Source organism: Urocitellus parryii, chromosome 6, assembly GCF_045843805.1.
Source record: "Urocitellus parryii isolate mUroPar1 chromosome 6, mUroPar1.hap1, whole genome shotgun sequence".
NCBI classification, from domain to species: Eukaryota; Metazoa; Chordata; class Mammalia; order Rodentia; family Sciuridae; genus Urocitellus; species Urocitellus parryii.
In genome coordinates, this window is record NC_135536.1 from 122,545,638 (window position 1) to 122,563,198 (window position 17,561).

Here is a 17,561-nt window from a genome sequence, read left to right on the forward strand (position 1 = left end):
CTCTCAATCTATTCTTTAATCTTTATTTCTTTTTGCTTTAGATTCTGTTTGCTTTTCTATCTCTAGTTCCTTAAGGTAGAAGCTTGTATTTTTTCCAGCATCCAAACCAGGGAGCCTGCCTGGATCGTGGCTGGCCATATTTGACCACCTGCCTGCATAAGAAATAGGCAAAATGGTGGAAAAAGGAAAAAATAGTTCTATGTAGTTTGATAAGCTGGGGAGAAGCAGCGAGATTGCTTCTCTGCTGGTCTTGTAGAAGTGGTTATAGTTTAAAGAAACAAAAGCAGGTGATATAGAAATGTAGATTCAGCTAGTTGTTTTCATTTTACATTTATTTAAAACATTTTCTTCTAACTCCACTTATAATTTCTTCTTTGATCCACATATTATTTGGGGATTTTCAAATACCTCATGTTAATGATTACAAAAAATTTGTTGAGGTCATAAAACATATTCTCTGTGATTTCATTCCTTTTAAGTTTGTTGAGAATTGCATTACAGCCCAGGATGTAATCTATCCTGTTTAATGTTTTCTGTGTCCTTGAAAACAGTGTGTACTTTGCTGCTCTGGATCTTAATAAGGTCAAGTTAGTTGATAGTGTTGTTTAAGTGTTCTTGGCTTGAAATACTTTTCTGCCTACTTGTTTTTCACCTAACTGGGAGAGGAGTTGAACTAACATGTGATTGGGTCATCACATAAGACTAACATAACTTAACACAGTCCCTAGTTACTTGCTAGTTTTAAGGATATAAATAATCAGGTTACATAGGCAGAGCCAGGAGAGATGTGGGACAATCTGTAGCTTCCAGGTCTGTCCTGTTTTGCCCTGGACTTTTGCTCTCTGGCCCAGTGTGAGAGATGAGGTATCAGTGAGGCAAGTAGTCACCTCACACAGCCCTGATAATTTAGGATATCCATTGTTTCCATTTTGTAGCCAGAGAGTTATAGACTGTAACCTATTTCAGAGAACCATGACCCATAAATCTGTGGGTTTTTGGTATATTACCAAAAGTAGTTCTAAACTACTCATGTTATGTTAAAAATATGTCAAAGATTAGAGGCCCTTCTCAAATACTTTTTATTTATGTTTAGGCCCAGCCACCTGTCTCCTTTCTCTAGTGTGTCTCCATTGTGATGGGAAAGAAATGAATAGCAGTCTAGCTTCTTAGCTTCTTTTTCTCCTAATGTTAATTGTGGATTTCTTTCAGTTCATAGGCTTTGCTTCATGTATTTTAAAACTCTTGTTATAGGGCACATACATTTTAGGATTATTATTATTATTATTTTGGCAGCCAAACAGAGGGGAGACAGATGGCCTTAGAAACAAAACAAACAAAATCCTGAAAGTCACTTAAAAGTGGAAAATAGCTGGGCACTATGATGCATGCCTATAATCCCAGATTTGGGAAGCTGAGACAGGAGTGTTTTGGGGTGGGTTAAACTTTCCAGAAAGACCTCAGAATCCAAAATAATAACTAATTACTGAGAACAGTAAATTGATGAGGAAATCTAACTGTGTTTTTTTGAATTGAGTTGGTATTTTTTTTTTTAGTGTTGTGTTTTCTTTTCTTTCTTTTTTTTTTTTTTTTAATATCAGGGATTAAACCCAGGGGCACTTAACCATGGAGCCATATCCCTAGCCCCCACCCCCCCCCCTTTTTTTTTTGTGACAGGGTCTTGCCTAGGGCCTTGCTAAATTGTTTAGGCTGGCTTTGCCCTGGAGTCTTCCTGCCTTAGCCTCTGGAGTTGCTGGGGTTACAGGGTGCACCAACACACCCAGCCAGTGTTCTGGTTTCTGATGAGGAGGTTCTTTTCTTTTCTTTTTACTTTTTATTGATGTCTAGCTCCCAGTGCGATAGACTGGGCCTGTGGAACAGAAGAGATGTGCTCTTGGAAACATGTTAGAAAGTCAAATCCTACCTGGGTGTGGTGGCCCATGTTTGTAATCCCAGTGGCTCACAAGTTTGAGGCCAGCCTTGGCAATTTAATGTAAGGCCTTCAGCAACTTAGTGAGACCTTGTCTCAAAATAAAAAATAGAAAGGGTGAGGCATATAGCTTAGTGGTAAAGTGCCCTGGGTTAAATTCCCACTATTGCTCCTTCCTCCTCATAAAAATGGAAAATATAGTGATTCTTCAGGAAGGCTAAAGCTCCAGGAAGGCTAAATTGAGAAGATGATTTCTTGAAGGAATTCCTCTTGGGACATGTACTTGAAAGGCCTGTCTCTGTGAAGGTGCTGTTCATAGCAAGGGCTGAGGTGCCTGCCTCTTGGTGCTGGATCAGGCTCCTATTCTGGAGGGTGACTTGATGTGGGTGCTGTGAGCACAGGGGTGCTGCTTCACTTATACATCTTTCTGCTTGTCCATCTTGAATTTAGTGTGAAATTTAGAGTGTTCTTCATTTGGTTTTCCATAAGTATCAGCTCTTAGTTATTGGAGCTTTTGATGCAGAAGCTCTAGGCTTGGCATTCTACCTCTGGTGCTGTTCTGATGCCCCATGAAGCACCATCCTGAGATTCCTGGGGAGTGGTGAGATGTGAATCTCTAATGCCTTCTAAAACCTCTGTTCTCATGTAGAAAGCATAATCAGGCCGTAAGCAACCTGAAAACTGATGTCTTACATCCAAGGGAAGTTAGTAGGGGTGTTGTCATTTTTGACGCTTTGAGGCCCATGATTGTTGACCTCATGCCTAATAAGCATAGAGGTATAAGCACATGAGAGCCCCACTCTCATCCCAGCACTGGGAGCAGTGCTGCTATAGGGGGTTGATGGGAAGTAACCAGATTTACAGTTCATCCATAATTATTTATATTCTTTGACTTAGACTTAATTGAAAGACTAGAATCCTTTGAATTATTTTCATTCTGGTGATCATTTTTTAGCTCCTTAAAAATCACTCCTTAATATGAAGATTTTTCAAAATGTACTGAAGTACAGAGAATAGTCTAATGAAATATCACTTATTCATCACACACTCTGACTAGTTATTTCTTCCTCTTCTTAAATAATTCCATAAATGTATTAACTTTTGTGAGTCACGCATGATAGGTAATTTTATGGAAATGTTGTTTTTATTTTGAATTTACTTTCATAACAAGAAAATGATGGCTAGAGTTTTTCTCTGTATAGGAAATATTCTGCTGAGGAGTTTAACTCTAGATTTGTATTAGTAACTTTTACATGATGTTTATGGAGCTACAGCATACCATGTAGGCTAAGAGTGGTCTGTGCTATATATTGTGTTCTTCTGTGTGATCTTACACATGTTACTTAACCACTCCGTGTCTCAGTTTCCTAATCCACAAAATGGGTGGATTTTGTGGATTAGGAATGGTCACTTGAGACTATGTGTGAAGATTGCTTGAGCTAAGATTTTATACTTGTAAAGTGTTTAAAACTGTTTTGGCATGTATTGTATACTTGGGTATCATTTTTCATCATAATCAATTTTTGCGGCATTAATAACAATCGATGCACAAGTTGTTGACGTGTTTTTTCTTGCCATGTTTTCTAGATGTGAATGAACTGAAGGAATGTCTTTCTGTGCTGGTCAAAGAGCAGCAAGCCCTGGCTATCCAGTCAGCCACCACCACCCTCTCAGCCCAGAGACTCAAGCAGAGGCTGGTGATCCTGGAACGCTACTTCATTGCCTTGAACAGAACTGTTTTTCAGGAGAATGTCAAAGTTAAGTGGAAAAGCAGCAGCATTTCTTTACCTCCTGTGGACAAAAAAAGGTAATAATAAAGTGAAGTGGTGACTGCTCACTATACAACTCAGGGTCTTTTGTTTAGGAAAGTTTAGTTTAGGGTTTTGGTATAGTCTCTTTCCTAACTGTGTGGAATTTTGTCTTTGCTTTCCCTTCTCTGTGTTAGGTATATTTTGGAAGATGGATTTGCTGATTTGCTCATGGACTAACAGACCCTTTTGCATATTAGTGTCATTGTTTCAAAGACCTGTTTCTTTCAGTAATTGTTGAAGCCAGATAAAAGTTTAGATCAGCTCCAGTCTAAGGTTGAAAATGGGATCTCAATATTGTAGTTTTGGTTTAGCTTTTTTTCCTCCAGATTTTTAAAATTGGTGCTTTATAATTATGTCTTTTTGCCTTCTTCTGGTAAGAAAGATAGGGAATAGTCAGAGCATGATGTTAGTGCCTAACTAGTTTAGAATCTTCATTTTTCCCCCCTTTCCTAATGTGATTTTCTTATTCTCTTATTACAAGTGATGCTTTCAGGAATATGATTTTTGATTTGTTGCTATCTGGTAATACATTAGCAGATTTCCTTGGAGGTATTAAACCAGGAGGTTTAAATAAGGCTCTAGTAAAACTGTGTTTTTTCCTAAATATAGTTGCTTAACAGACTTGTTCTCAGAAGACTAGGTTGCCAGATGGGACTTATATTTCATGTGGTTAGAAATCGACTTTATTTGGTTGTATCAGTGACTTTTACTCTCAAGAGCACATGGAAAGTACAGGAGACAGAAGGAAGCATGGAAAACCCATGCTCACCTTGCCCTAGAGATAAGAGTGCTAACCGAGGCATATTTCTTTGATTTAAAAAAACTTTAAATCCAGTTGAAATCACATTGCATGTCATATTTAGAGTATAGCTTAAGATAAACTAAGCCAAGTGACAGATAACAGTCAGTAGTGTGATTCTTCCTTTCCTTCCTAATTGGAAAGTGACATCCTGCCATGATGGCCATTAATCAGAGGTCTCTGCACATGTGAGGAGCAGTAGATGCTGAGATTATCCAGGTGCGCTTGTGTGTTTATCAGATCACTATTTGTTTTGAGAATATTTTCCTGATTGTGAATACAGTCTATAGTAGGAATACTACAGCCTATGTTTGTGTATGAAATACTATACAGTAAAGATAGAATTTGCTGTTCATCATTAAGTTAATGTTATACAAGCATTTTTGTATTCTAGTTTTTTTTCAGAATGAGTATTATGTTCTACCATTTATGTAATTTTTTACCATATACAGAATGAAATTATGACCTGCTAAGTGAACATGTTTGTTTATTTTAAAATATTTTTTTCGTTATAGTTGGGCACAATACCTTTATTTTATTTATTTATTTCTATGTGGTGCTGAGGATCAAACCCAGGGCCTTACACGTGCTAGGCAAGTGCTCTACCACTGAGCCACAGTCCCAGCCCCTAAGTGAACATTTATAAGTAATAAAAATTTAAAAAGATGTGAGAATGATTAGGCACAACTAACTCAGCACGATGGGGTGAAGTGGGTAGGACAAGTGTAAAATACAAATGACCAAAAGTGAGACTGGCTAGGCTGTGGGTGTTCCCTGTGTTGTTCTCTATCTGTTGTTCTCCTACTTATGTATTTATCTCTTTTTTTGAGAGGGCGTTATTGGGGATTGAACTCAGGGGCACTCAACCACTAAACCATATCCCCAGCCCTATTTTGTATTTTATTTAAACACAGAGTCTCACTGAGTTCCCTAGTGCCTTGCCATTGCTGAGGCTGGCTTTGAACTCACCATTTGCCCGTCTCAGTCTCCAGAGCCACTGGGATTACTAGTGTGCGTCACTGTGGCTGGCTGTATTTATCTCTTTATTATTTATTTATCATTGGCCTCCCCTCAGTTAGAATACTGCTCCCTGAGATTGTTTCATGAGCATTTTCCCAAGTATGTAAAATACTTGGTAGATGTCTTTTAGTTTTCTTAAAAAGAAAACATTTTAGTTGGCATGGTAGTGCACGCCTGTAATCCCAGCTTGGGAGGCTGAGGCAGGAGGGTCATGAGTTCAAAGTCAGCCTCAGCAATTTAGCAAGGCCCTAAGCATCTTAGCGAGACCCTGTCTCTAAATAAAATATTAAAAGGCTGGCAATGTGGCTCAGTGGTTGAGTGCTCCTGGGTTCAATCCCCAGACCAAAACAGAGAAAACATTTCCTTTACAAAGGACATTTGGTAAGAGTTTTTTTAAAAAATGAAGCTAAATGTCACCTATGATATGGCCATCTAAAGAAAATCATTGATCACATCTGGTCCAAATCTTTCCATATTCTTTGTTTCAGTATTTCACATTTCTTTTCCTGACCAGTTATTACATCTCCATGTGTGTATCCACAGTTCTCGACCCACAGGCAGAGGGGTGGAAGGGCTTGCCAGAGTTGGATCCCGAGCAGCACTCTCCTTTGCCTTTGCATTCTTACGCAGGGCTTGGCGGTCAGGTATGTGTGCTCAGCATGTTCTGTTTTCTTGGTATATGAGGAGATTTGGGTTCTGTGACCAGTTCTGTCCCATGTATCCTTGAGCTGATTTCGTATGTTCTCTGTGCTTCAGAGTCTTTTAAAACGAGAGACTTTTGAGTCTATTTGACATTTTAAGCCTATGCTTAAAAAAATAAAAAGGACTGAGTATTGTGGCACACACTAATATTACTTACTTAGGAGGCTGAGGAAGGTGGATCTCAAGTTCAAGGACAGCTTTGGCAATTGAGCAAAACCCAGTCTCAAAATAAAAAATAAAAGAACTGAGAATATAGCTCAGTGATAGAATGCCCTGGGTTCAACCCTCAGTGGCCAAAAAAAAAAAAAAAAAAAAAAAAAGTTTTCATGTATACCCTGCCCCCTAACTGAACCATCACCACGGGATACCTCAGTACTGATTTATTTCTAGAAGGCTAAGAACTTAGTACAGGTTGAATACTCCTAATCAGAAAATCTAAAATCCGAAACGCTCCAAAATCTGAAACTTTTTGACTATTTGACATGGTGCCACAAATGGAATGTGGTGGGTCACAGTCAAGATACATTTGCACTAAACATATTGCCTTTAGGTTACATGTATAAGGCATATATAAAATATAAATGAAATTTGTTTTAAGACTTGGGTCCCATCTCCAAGATGTCTCATTACGTGTATGCAGATATTCCAAAATCTGGAAAAAATTTGAACGGTACAACACTTCTGATTCCAGGAATTTCAAATAAGGGATATACAATCTGTTTTGCCTCCTTGATAGCCCCCAAATATACAAATGATTTTGAGACAACTGTGTTAGATTTTGGTCCATCAAATGAGGGTCTTAGTAGGTGACAGTGGGCATCTTCTCACCTGAGGGTTGGGAGACTTAGCTGGAAAGTGAAGGAGCTCTCTTTGTCAGTGTTGCCTGAGTGGTGGTCAGCCTTTCTGACTTGTGTGTGTGTGTGTGTGTGTGTGTGTGTGTGTGTACATGTGTGCCCAGGTGAAGATGCAGACCTCTGCAGTGAGCTATTGCAAGAGTCCCTGGATGCCCTGAGAGCTCTTCCTGAGGCTTCACTGTTTGATGAGAGCACAGTGTCCTCCGTGTGGTTGGAGGTGGTAGAGAGAGCAACCAGGTTCCTCAGGTCTGTCGTGACGGGGTAAGTTCTCTCTTTTCATACCTTCCTGTGGGAACAGTTCCAGCATGCTTGATAATCGTTTCTTTATAGCTAACCAACCTATAGGTTGGTTTCTTACCTGTTATTTCAGCACACCCTTAGCTCTGATTCCAGGTCTTGGCTCTCAGATGTTCAGATGGCATGATTTATGATACTCTGGTTTGACCCAGGAAGTTGTCATATTGAATGGGGTGGATACTTTTGTATTTTACTATTTTTAAGGCATTTGATGATTTGTTGATTCATCATTTATAAAGTGAGCACTTCTTGTGTGTCTCTTGGTCATAAATAGGAAGGAGCCACTGTTCTGAGGGTTGTGTGGTACTTGGTAGGTAACATGGTAATAAAGAGCTACTCAGGATCAAAATATTTAAACTGGGTCTAGAGATGTAGCTCAGTGGTAGAGCACTTGTCTAGCATGTGGGGGGCCCTGGGTTTGACCTAGAAAAATAAACAACAAAACAAAACGTTTAAACCTATAGTATGTTAACTTTCTGTCACCACTTGTTACTGTGGCAAAATATTTGAAGTAATCAACTTAAAAGGAAGGAAGGTTTTGTTTAAGAGGTTTCAGCCATCAGTTGACTGTTGCTTTGAGTGTGTAGCAATGCAGTATATATGGCAGTGGAGCCCGTGGTTGAAGAGACCTGTTTACCTCATTGTAGCTGGGAAGCAGAAAGGGGATGGGGCTAGGATCCTGATATCATAAAGGGTGTGCCCCCAATGACCTAACCTACTTTCACATAGCCCCACCTCCTAAAGTTTCCACCACTTTCCAGTAGGGCCTTGGGCCTGAGACCAAGCTTTCACAAGTGAGCCTTTGGGAGATCATCTCAGATCCAAACGGTACTGCATAGCTACTCTTGAGTTGTTTGAATGTGAATCATTGTCTGTAGGGAAGACCATGAACTGTGGTCTTGGATGCTATGTGTTTTGTAATGGTTTCTAAATAAAGCAAATGCAGGGCTGGGGTTGTGGCTCAGTGGTAGAGTGTTTGCTTCCCACGCATGAGCCACTGGGTTCGATCCTCGGCACCACTTAAAAACAAATAAATAAAGATATTGTGTCCAACTACAACTAAAGAAAAAGAAAGAAAGAAAGAAAGAAAGAAAGAAAGAAAGAAAGAAAGAAAGAAAGAAAATGCATATACTCAATACAGAATTCAGTTGCAAAGATGAGTAGAGGAAAAATGAGTTCTCTTTGCAGTCTCCTCTGTGGGGTCTACGCCTTCAGGCTATGAATCTGTTTCTTGCTGGTGAAGGTGTTGTCACAGAAATTTAAGGCTGAGGGCCCTAATGATAGGCTTGGAATTAATTTCAAAAACTCCACTGTAATGTTGATATCGTAAGATCCTTCTTCCCCACTCTTGGGTTTAGGAATTTGTTATATATTACAAATATTTCTTTTGATCAGATATAAAAATAAGCATAAAAAATTTGTATTAATGCTTCTAATAAAATATTATCTTTAGAGGCCAGGGATTTGGCTCAGTGGTAGAGCACTTTCCTAGCATGTGAGAGGCCCTGGGTTCTGTCCCTGGCACTGCAAAAACAAAACAAACACTCATCTTTCCTACCTCTCTCTCTCTACAAGTTAATCATACATTTTAAGATCTCTGATTAAATTTGTGTAACAAATGTCAGAATCCTGATTCTAAATATCAAAAATATATCTTCTACTGGAGAGAGAATTTAATTAACATGTTGGTATGATTTTATGTTGTGCTGCTTTCTCTGATTTTCTTTTTTTTTTAGAGAGAGAGGGAGAGAAAGAGAGAGCGAGAGGGAGAGAGAATATTTTAGTATGTATTTTTTAGTTTTCGGCAGACACAACATCTTTGTTGGTATGTGGTGCTGAGGATCGAACCCGGGCCGCAGGCATGCCAGGCGAGCACGCTACTGCTTGAGCCACATCCCCAGCCCTCTCTGATTTTCTTGTCCTGCCACTGTTGCTGTCATTTCAGAGATGTTCATGGAACTCCAGGGACCAAAGGGCCAGGAGGTGTTCCCCTGCAGGATCAGCACTTGGCCCTGGCCATCCTGCTGGAGCTGGCTGTGCAGAGAGGCACACTGAGGTGAGTGGTGACAGGCCTGAGATATCTTAGGAGTTGCCTGAGTCTCCACACATTTCTTTCATTGTGTGGCATTTCATTGCATTGTTCCTGTAGTAAATGTAGACTTGTGTCCCAGGGTCCTGTCTTCCTTCTAAATCTAAGTCCTTTCTTCTAATATATGTTTTCTTCCTTTTTTTTTTTTATACTTAGTTGTTTAGTCATCTAGGAATTATTATTTTTCCTTAGTTTTTCTTTCCTTTTTTTTAAATTTTCTAGTTTTAGGTAGACACAATATCTTTATTTTATTTCTATATGTGGTGCTGAGAATCGAACCGAGTGCCTCATGCATGCTAGGCGAGCGCACTACCACTTGAGCCACATCCCCAGCCCCCTTAGTTTTTCTTAAATTATTTTTATTCCATTAACTTAAGATTCTAGAAATTTCCTGTAGGAAGTACTTTGTGAATGTTGTAACTGGTTTTTTATTTCTGATCAACAGAAGGTGGATGTCTTGCATTAAAATCTTGGCATTGATTCAGTGATTTTATTGCCAAGAATTGTTTCCATGGCATTGTTTGAATTTCCTTTAATATTTAAAGCCTTTCTTTGCCTTTATTTATTTAGTTGCTGGCTTTTATTTTTAATGGGTCATGACAAAACAAGTTAACCTGTTTTTGCCTGAGAATAAATATCTTTCCTCCCTCAGCCAGATGTTGTCTGCCATCCTGTTGTTGCTTCAATTGTGGGACAGCGGGGCACAGGAAACTGATAATGAGCGATCTGCCCAGGGCACCAGTGCTCCACTTCTGCCTTTGCTGCAGAGGTTCCAGAGCATCATCTGCAGCAAAGACATGCCACACACAGAGGGGGACACACATGTAAGTATCACAGGAAACTTTGTGTTTAGGTGTACTCTTCATTCTAGTTATATTAAAGACGTAGACTTTTATAAGCAAGGCCAGAGTGCATATCCATGGCAATAATGTCTCTCGGTATGTGTGTCCTTGATAATGACAGTAGTGAGTCAGATGGGACAGGCATGGGAGGCCAAGTGTGTGTTACCTTGACAAGGTAGAACATCACAAAAGCTGTTGGGATTCATCCATATGGCAGTGAGTGGCCAGAGCCACCTCTGAGCTACAGGTCTTGGACTCTGTATTCTCATTTTTAGATTGTTTGTATTTCGTAGGAGGAATATGTCATGACATGGATCTAATGTACTTTTAGAGAGACCTTCCTCTTGCCATGTGATGCTCTGTGCCATCTGGAAATTCTAACAGCAAGAAGACCATCACCAGATAGCCCTCAACTTAATAGCTCTAGAGCCATGAGCCAAAATGAACCTCTTTTCTTTTTGAAGTAGACCAATACAGCAAAATAGACTAATACAGTATTTAAAATTCACTTTCCTTCATAGTCAAGCATAGCACAGCAGCTGCTTCGCACAATCAGGCATTAACTCACATACTCCAAGGACTCAGTGGTTCTGGCTCAGCACAGAGAAATCTGCTCAGTCAACATGGCACTTTCTCTTCTGATAAAGCCACAAGTACTCAGTTATGAGTAATCACCTCCCAAAGATGCCACCTCTAAACATTGTTCTCAGATTGTTTCTACCTTCTTAATGTCTCACAATGGTAATTAAGTTTTAACACATGAACCCTTAGGAGACTGAATCAAACCGTATCCAAAACATAGCAGAAATGATAGAAGATGCAATGAAGACTTGTTCACGTCCAGGAAGGAGGAGTGGGTTAGTAGAGGAAAGAGGAGTGGTATAAATCCTGACACTATTTCAAAAGCAAAGCCTGAGCAATAAGTCATTATCAGCTCTTACATCAATGATGCAGGGAGGTTTGCTGAAGGTCAGGGCTAAGGTCAGTGTGGAGAGGAGCCACAAATCCTATTAAAAGGAGGTGGTTTAGGGTTGGGGTTGTGGATCAGAGGTAGAGTACTTGTTTAGCATGCATGAGGCACTGGGTTTGATCCACAACACCACATAAAAACAAAATAAAGGTATTGTGTCCACCTACAAGTAAAAATATATAATATATAATATAATATAATATATAATATATAATATATAATATATATATAATATATATATAATATATATAATTATTATATATATTTCTTTTTTTTTTTTTTTTTTTAAAAAGGGAGGTTGTTCAAAATAGAAAAATCTCACTTTGTCCACATCAAAGAAATCCACACATGCAATCATCTTAATTGTCCATGTTAATTCCTGCCCAGGAGACCTAGGTGACCCTTCATCCTCTATCACATCCATTGTGCTGTTTATGGAAAAGACTTGAATCAGCAAGCACAGACTTCATTGTCAATGCAAAACCAAGTATAAAACACAAACTTGCAAATAAATATCAGAAAAGTACAGTGGAAATAGTGGTTCATTTTGTTGGCCCTTCCTGTGTGTCAGGCACCATGCAAGGCACGTCATCTGAGTTGTTCCTGTGTTTAGTCCCATCTCTACACTTCACCAGTAAAGAGGCTGAGATAGTGGGGGAGTAGGTGCTGGGTCTGTTCTGGAACCCTAGAACTGCTGTTCTTTACAAGTCTATGCTGGATTTTGCTTCTTTTTTGGAAAGAGTTGACTATTCCATTTTTATGTTTTGGCTTGCTTTATCTATCATTTAGCACTCTTACATGATACTACAGCTTTTCTGCTTTTGGAAGAATTAGAACTATGACTTAATTTGGAAATAAAATTAGGTTTTTCCTCAGAGTGGGCAACATTTAGATTAAGGGGTTTTAAATTTTCATTTGGTTTAATAAGGGATTTTGTTTTTAATTTTCAACACCTGGTTGAAGTACTGTGTTATTCCCATGGAACTTGTTCTGTGTTGTTCCAGGGACCCTGGGGGCAAGCATGCCTGTAGGATAGTTTGGCCATAGTTATCCATGTGGAGTCTGCACATAGGCTTCAACTACATTTGATGCAATAAATATATAGATGCATAGTCAGTGTTGTGTGCATTTATATAGCAATAAATGAATAGATATATAGTATAACTATCATCATCATTTAATGGCTAAAATGAGCAGATTTTATAGATAATGCATAATTGTAAGCACCAACATAAAAACAGTGACTGGAGGCTAATTGTGTTACTTTACTTTTTTCCACCATTTCTGAATGTTTGTTTACTTTTTGTTATCTAGCTTTTATCTGGCCCTCTGAGCCCCAATGAAAGTTTCCTGAGGTATCTCACTCTTCCTCAAGATAATGAGCTTGCTATTGATTTACGACAAACAGCAGTTGTTGTCATGGCTCATTTAGACCGCCTGGCTACACCCTGTATGCCTCCTCTGTGCAGCTCTCCTACATCTCATAAGGTATGTGCTGGAGCAATATTTACTTATTTTTTACAATGTTGGGGATTGAACCCAGGGCCTTGAATATGCTAGGCAGACATTCTGCCACAGAGCTATACCCTCACCCTCTGGAGCAATATTAGTAGCACTCTCATATTCTCATTCTTTGCATGTGTAAGGCTTACTTTTTCTGGTATTGGCAATAAGAGCTGGCTTATAGTTTTTAAATGTTTTTACAGTTCAAGTATTGTCACTGATACCATAGTGATTGATGCACAAACTGAGGTGCACGAGGCTTCTGAACCCAAACGAGGGTCCCAAGAGCTCACCTTTTATCCACATGGCCACAGGCCTTCCTGCTTGGTGAAGGAATTTCTGCCGAAAGTTAGTCTTTTTTTGTGGTGGTGAGAATTGAACATAGGACATTGCGTATGCTAAGTATGCATTCTACCACTGGGCTATATTTCTAGCTTAGAGCCTTTTTTGTATACTCTGAACATGGGCTTTTATCTTAGTATGCAGTGATGGTTATTGTACAATGATGATGTGATGATGTAGTTATATTTTATATATGATATATGTAATAGTGATAGTGGTAGTAGTGATCTGCCTGTGTGGAGAGTACCTGGGGAATGCCAGCCCACCAGGGACCTCACACATACAATCATAAAAGATTGAAACAGTCTTCCCCCATGGTATCCATTAGAAAACCAATGTTTGGAATGGAAATGAATATTGTCAGGGTCACATAGTGATCTTATTTTTGAATCCAGATTTCTCTAGACTTTTATTTTTAATATGAATAAGAGTTATTTTATTTTACAGTTATATTTAAAAAATAAGTAATCACATGGTCCAAAAGTCAAAATTATATGCAAAGAGATATATACTGTTACTTACTTTATTGCCCTCTGTTTACCCAGTGTCCCTCCTGGTTGTTTTCACTTTTCTAATTTCCTCTGTAGCCTTTTGTTGTTCTCTGGAATGACCCTATTAATGGTAGCATGCTATAGTTATTCTGTGTCTATTTTTCTCACTAAATATATATGTTAGAGAGTGTTCTGTATTAATAAAAAGAGCTTCTTTTTTAATTTTTTAAAACTAGCTTAGTATGTCATGTATGGATGTATCCATCTCTCTTCCTTTTTAATGTAATCTCCTGTTGGTGTATTCTTGGGTTATTGCTAAAATTTTGCTACCCAAATACTGTTGCAGTAACCTGCCTAGTACATGTGTTTCTCCATCTGTGCACACGTGTGCACCCGTCCATGTCTGCCAGTGGGATGACTTGTTGTGTGCTCGGCATCTCTAGATTGCTCCCATACAGTTTGGTCTCTTTCAGCCTCACCTATAAGGTTGGTTACCTCCCAGCCTTGTGTTTGGGCTTTTGAGTTTTTTCCTGTTATTGCGCAAAATGGTAATCTAATGTGGTTTGAGCATTTTAAACTACTTTGAAGGGCTGCTAATACTACTTTTTATTTTTAAAATATTTTTTTGGTAGTTGTGTATGGCAGCATACCTTTATTTTACTTTTATGCGGTGCTAAGATCGAACCCAGTGCCTCACACATGCTAGGCAAGCATTCTGCCACTGAGCTACAGCCTCAACCCAGCTGATACTACTTTTTAATGGGCTTTGTTAAAATGAAACATTATGGAAAAAATAACCTGTTTATTTGTTTTATCTTACCAGTTAATTTAGGTAATGTGGAATATTCTGAGTTATTTTGATGTTTTGAATCAGCTTCCTTTCTTTCTTTCACTTGCTTTGTTTTTAGCTTGTAAAATATCAGTGTTATTCCTTGACAATTTTTTTTTTTTTTTTTTTTTTTGCTATAAAGGAAATGTTTATTTACTCTTTTATCTTACAGGGATCATTACAGGAGGTCATAGGCTGGGGTTTAATAGGATGGAAATACTATGCCAATGTGATTGGTCCAATACAGTGTGAAGGTCTTGCCAACTTGGGGGTCACGCAGATTGCTTGTGCAGAGAAGCGCTTCCTGATCCTGTCGCGCAATGGCCGTGTCTACACGCAAGCCTACAACAGTGACACACTGGTGGGTGTTGTGGATGCTGTGGTTGCAAGCTTTCCTAGGTGGGCGTGATCTCTGCTACAGACACTACCTGCTCTAGCTTTCTTCCACATCATTGATAAGCATCTGTTCTGTATGTTATTAATCATATTTAATAATCTCAGAATTAATCCTTATTGTCAAGGATTTGAGTTGTTAAGATCAGGAACTCCTTACAGAGAAACCCACTGTTAGATACCTATTTATAAACCAAATTTTTATATGTAAGCCCATTTGACTCTGAGGCCAGGAAGTTAACAGAAGAGGGAGTTTGGGCTTTATGGGAATGGTGGCATCTTGGGGACATGTGCATTCTCCTTAAAGGAAGGTACTTCCCCTCTTGAACTGTGTGTTCCTGTTGCACAGGGACAACCTGTACTACCTGGCACTAGTACTAGTCATGCCAAGGACCACTTGGAAGTTGTCTGCCTTCTTTTGGTTCATGGTGGGTTGGGTGGGACTTGAGAACCAGACTGCAATCTCTGGAGTCTTACAGTCTTTCAATTAGAACCCGTTAGTTCAGCAGACACTTGATTGGGGATAGTCGTTCTGTTTTCATTATCTTTCAACTTAATACTAATATTCTTATTTTTACCATTTTAGGCCCCACAATTGGTCCAGGGTCTCGCTTCCAGAAACATTGTAAAAATTGCTGCTCATTCTGATGGTCACCACTACCTGGCTTTGGCTGCCACTGGAGAGGTGTACTCCTGGGGCTGTGGGGATGGTGGACGGCTAGGCCACGGGGACACTGTGTATGTACAGCTTATTCCTGAAACTGACCTGTTCTCTTGTGTGGCTATATCCAAAACAGGATGGAAAAATGGAATATGACTGGGTGTGTTCCAGCTGCCCCAACATGTAGGGCTCAGATAGAGTGCTGTGATATGTCTTCCTTTAATGACTCCTTTAGGAGCTTTGCCCAGGAGTGGAGGATGATGGAATCAGCCCTTTTGCTTGCTCTCCCAGATGAAGTAATGGCCAGCAGTTGCACCCGTACCTTATTTTCTGAAGCAAATCTCATGTGTTGTCCCTTCATTCAAAAATATTTTATCTGTCACCAGCCAGTAAGGCCCTCCCTTTCCCTTGAACCATAGCATTGTTTTCATAGATACAAATATCAACAGTTTCTTGTTATTACCTTTTTGATGGAAGCTTTTGATTACTGTGAGAGAATAGAAATAAAACAGAGTCCTTGTTATAAATGTCTATTTATAAAAATGGAGAGGCCTGCCAGTTTCCATGGAGTGATAGACACTCATACTTTGCTGTTGTAAGTGGATCCTGGCAGGAAAGACTTTGGCATTAGGCGAAATTGAAGCTACATAAGTGTGTTGATGTGATCAAGCACACTTCATGTGGTTAGAGCCATGAGTAGGAAGTGGGCAAGTGCACCATTGGGAACAATGTAATCCTGACTGAAGAGACCAGAGGGCATATAACCTGTTCACATTGCAGGGTGGGGATGTGGGACCATTGCTCATAAAGTCTTCTGGGAAGAATCTCAATCCTTAAGAAAAGTAGGATACATGTAGTACATTATTCATGCAGAGTTAAAAAATATCCCAAATGTGATAGTACTGTAAAGGACTCAAACAAATGTGGCAAAACTATAATGAAAACCAAAGTAACAGAATTCTTATTGTCAGACTGGAGAAGGTGGGATTGGCATGGGCACATGAGACTAAAGAGGCTCTGAGGTAGAGGATGGGAAGTATGGGTGATTTGTTCATTGTTTTACTTTATGGTACTCTTACAGTTTACTAAGTACAAAATATTTCTTAAGAAAATCATTCTTAACTGATATTAAGTGCTAGAATGAGTAACTTGTCTCTTGTTCTAGGAGTTTAGGGAAGGAAAAAGATCAGTACAGATTGCAGGAGTTAGAAATTTTTGGGAGGAGTTAAACTAAGCTAAACAAGAAGGGAGAGGTTATATCCAGCAGAGTCATGGCTGTCCCTCTCTGACCCAGTGTCTCTATTGGGTCATAAAGCAAGTAAACCATGTCTTTTGAGAGGCTAAAGTGGGTTGGTATAGATTTTCAATAAAATAGGAAATATTCTGGATTGTAAGCATAGGACATTTTGAAAGTGTCAAGATTTCTTTAATTAGTAAGACTTTTCTTTGCTGATTCTTACTTTTTTGTACTTTCTGATATAGATTGTAGTGTGGAGTGAACCCTGCTGGCTTCATTCTGTCTACATGTATTTAACAAATATATATAAATCTCAGCCACCTTTTTGAGGTTTACATACAATCAGATGAATCAGTTTGAAAGATATGATTGAATGGGTTGTCCAATGCAAGCAGTTGGGGAACCACCAGAGTCAAAATACAGTGTGTTTTTGTTGGTTCTGAGGCTTTCTTTGTACTCTTTGCAGATCCTTGCTCCTCATCTCCAGCTCCTGGCAACCTCTGATTTTCCCTTTGTTATTATTATTTTGTTTCTTCAAGTATTAACAGTATGTAAGATTTTGATTTTGGCTGCTGCTTTTTTTAGTGGTGCTGAGGAGTGAACCCAGGGCCTTGTGCGTATGAGGCAAGCACTCTACCAACTGAGCTACATCCCAGCCCCTGATTTTGGCTTCTTTAAGTTAGCATAGTGTTTTTATTTTTGAGGGGCAGGAGGGGGGATACTAGGGATTGAACTCAGGGACATTCGACCATTGAGCCATATTCTGAGACCTATTTTGTATTTTATTTAGAGAC

At 39.2% G+C, this 17,561-nt stretch overlaps 1 protein-coding gene across 5 annotated transcripts in view; it reads left to right on the forward strand.

Annotated features, from left to right (window-relative positions):
- The window catches only part of Herc2 (HECT and RLD domain containing E3 ubiquitin protein ligase 2), a 207,631-nt gene that overhangs the window by 41,842 nt on the left and 148,228 nt on the right, over positions 1-17,561 (forward strand). For all 5 annotated transcript variants that reach the window (XM_026400487.2, XM_026400485.2, XM_026400490.1 and 2 more), the window contains 8 exons: positions 3,515-3,734; positions 6,101-6,201; positions 7,218-7,374; positions 9,356-9,466; positions 10,152-10,323; positions 12,626-12,799; positions 14,649-14,837; positions 15,456-15,607. In XM_026400487.2, coding sequence (XP_026256272.1) covers positions 3,515-3,734; positions 6,101-6,201; positions 7,218-7,374; positions 9,356-9,466; positions 10,152-10,323; positions 12,626-12,799; positions 14,649-14,837; positions 15,456-15,607 — 1,276 coding nt within the window. The remainder of the gene's footprint in view (positions 1-3,514; positions 3,735-6,100; positions 6,202-7,217; positions 7,375-9,355; positions 9,467-10,151; positions 10,324-12,625; positions 12,800-14,648; positions 14,838-15,455; positions 15,608-17,561) is intronic.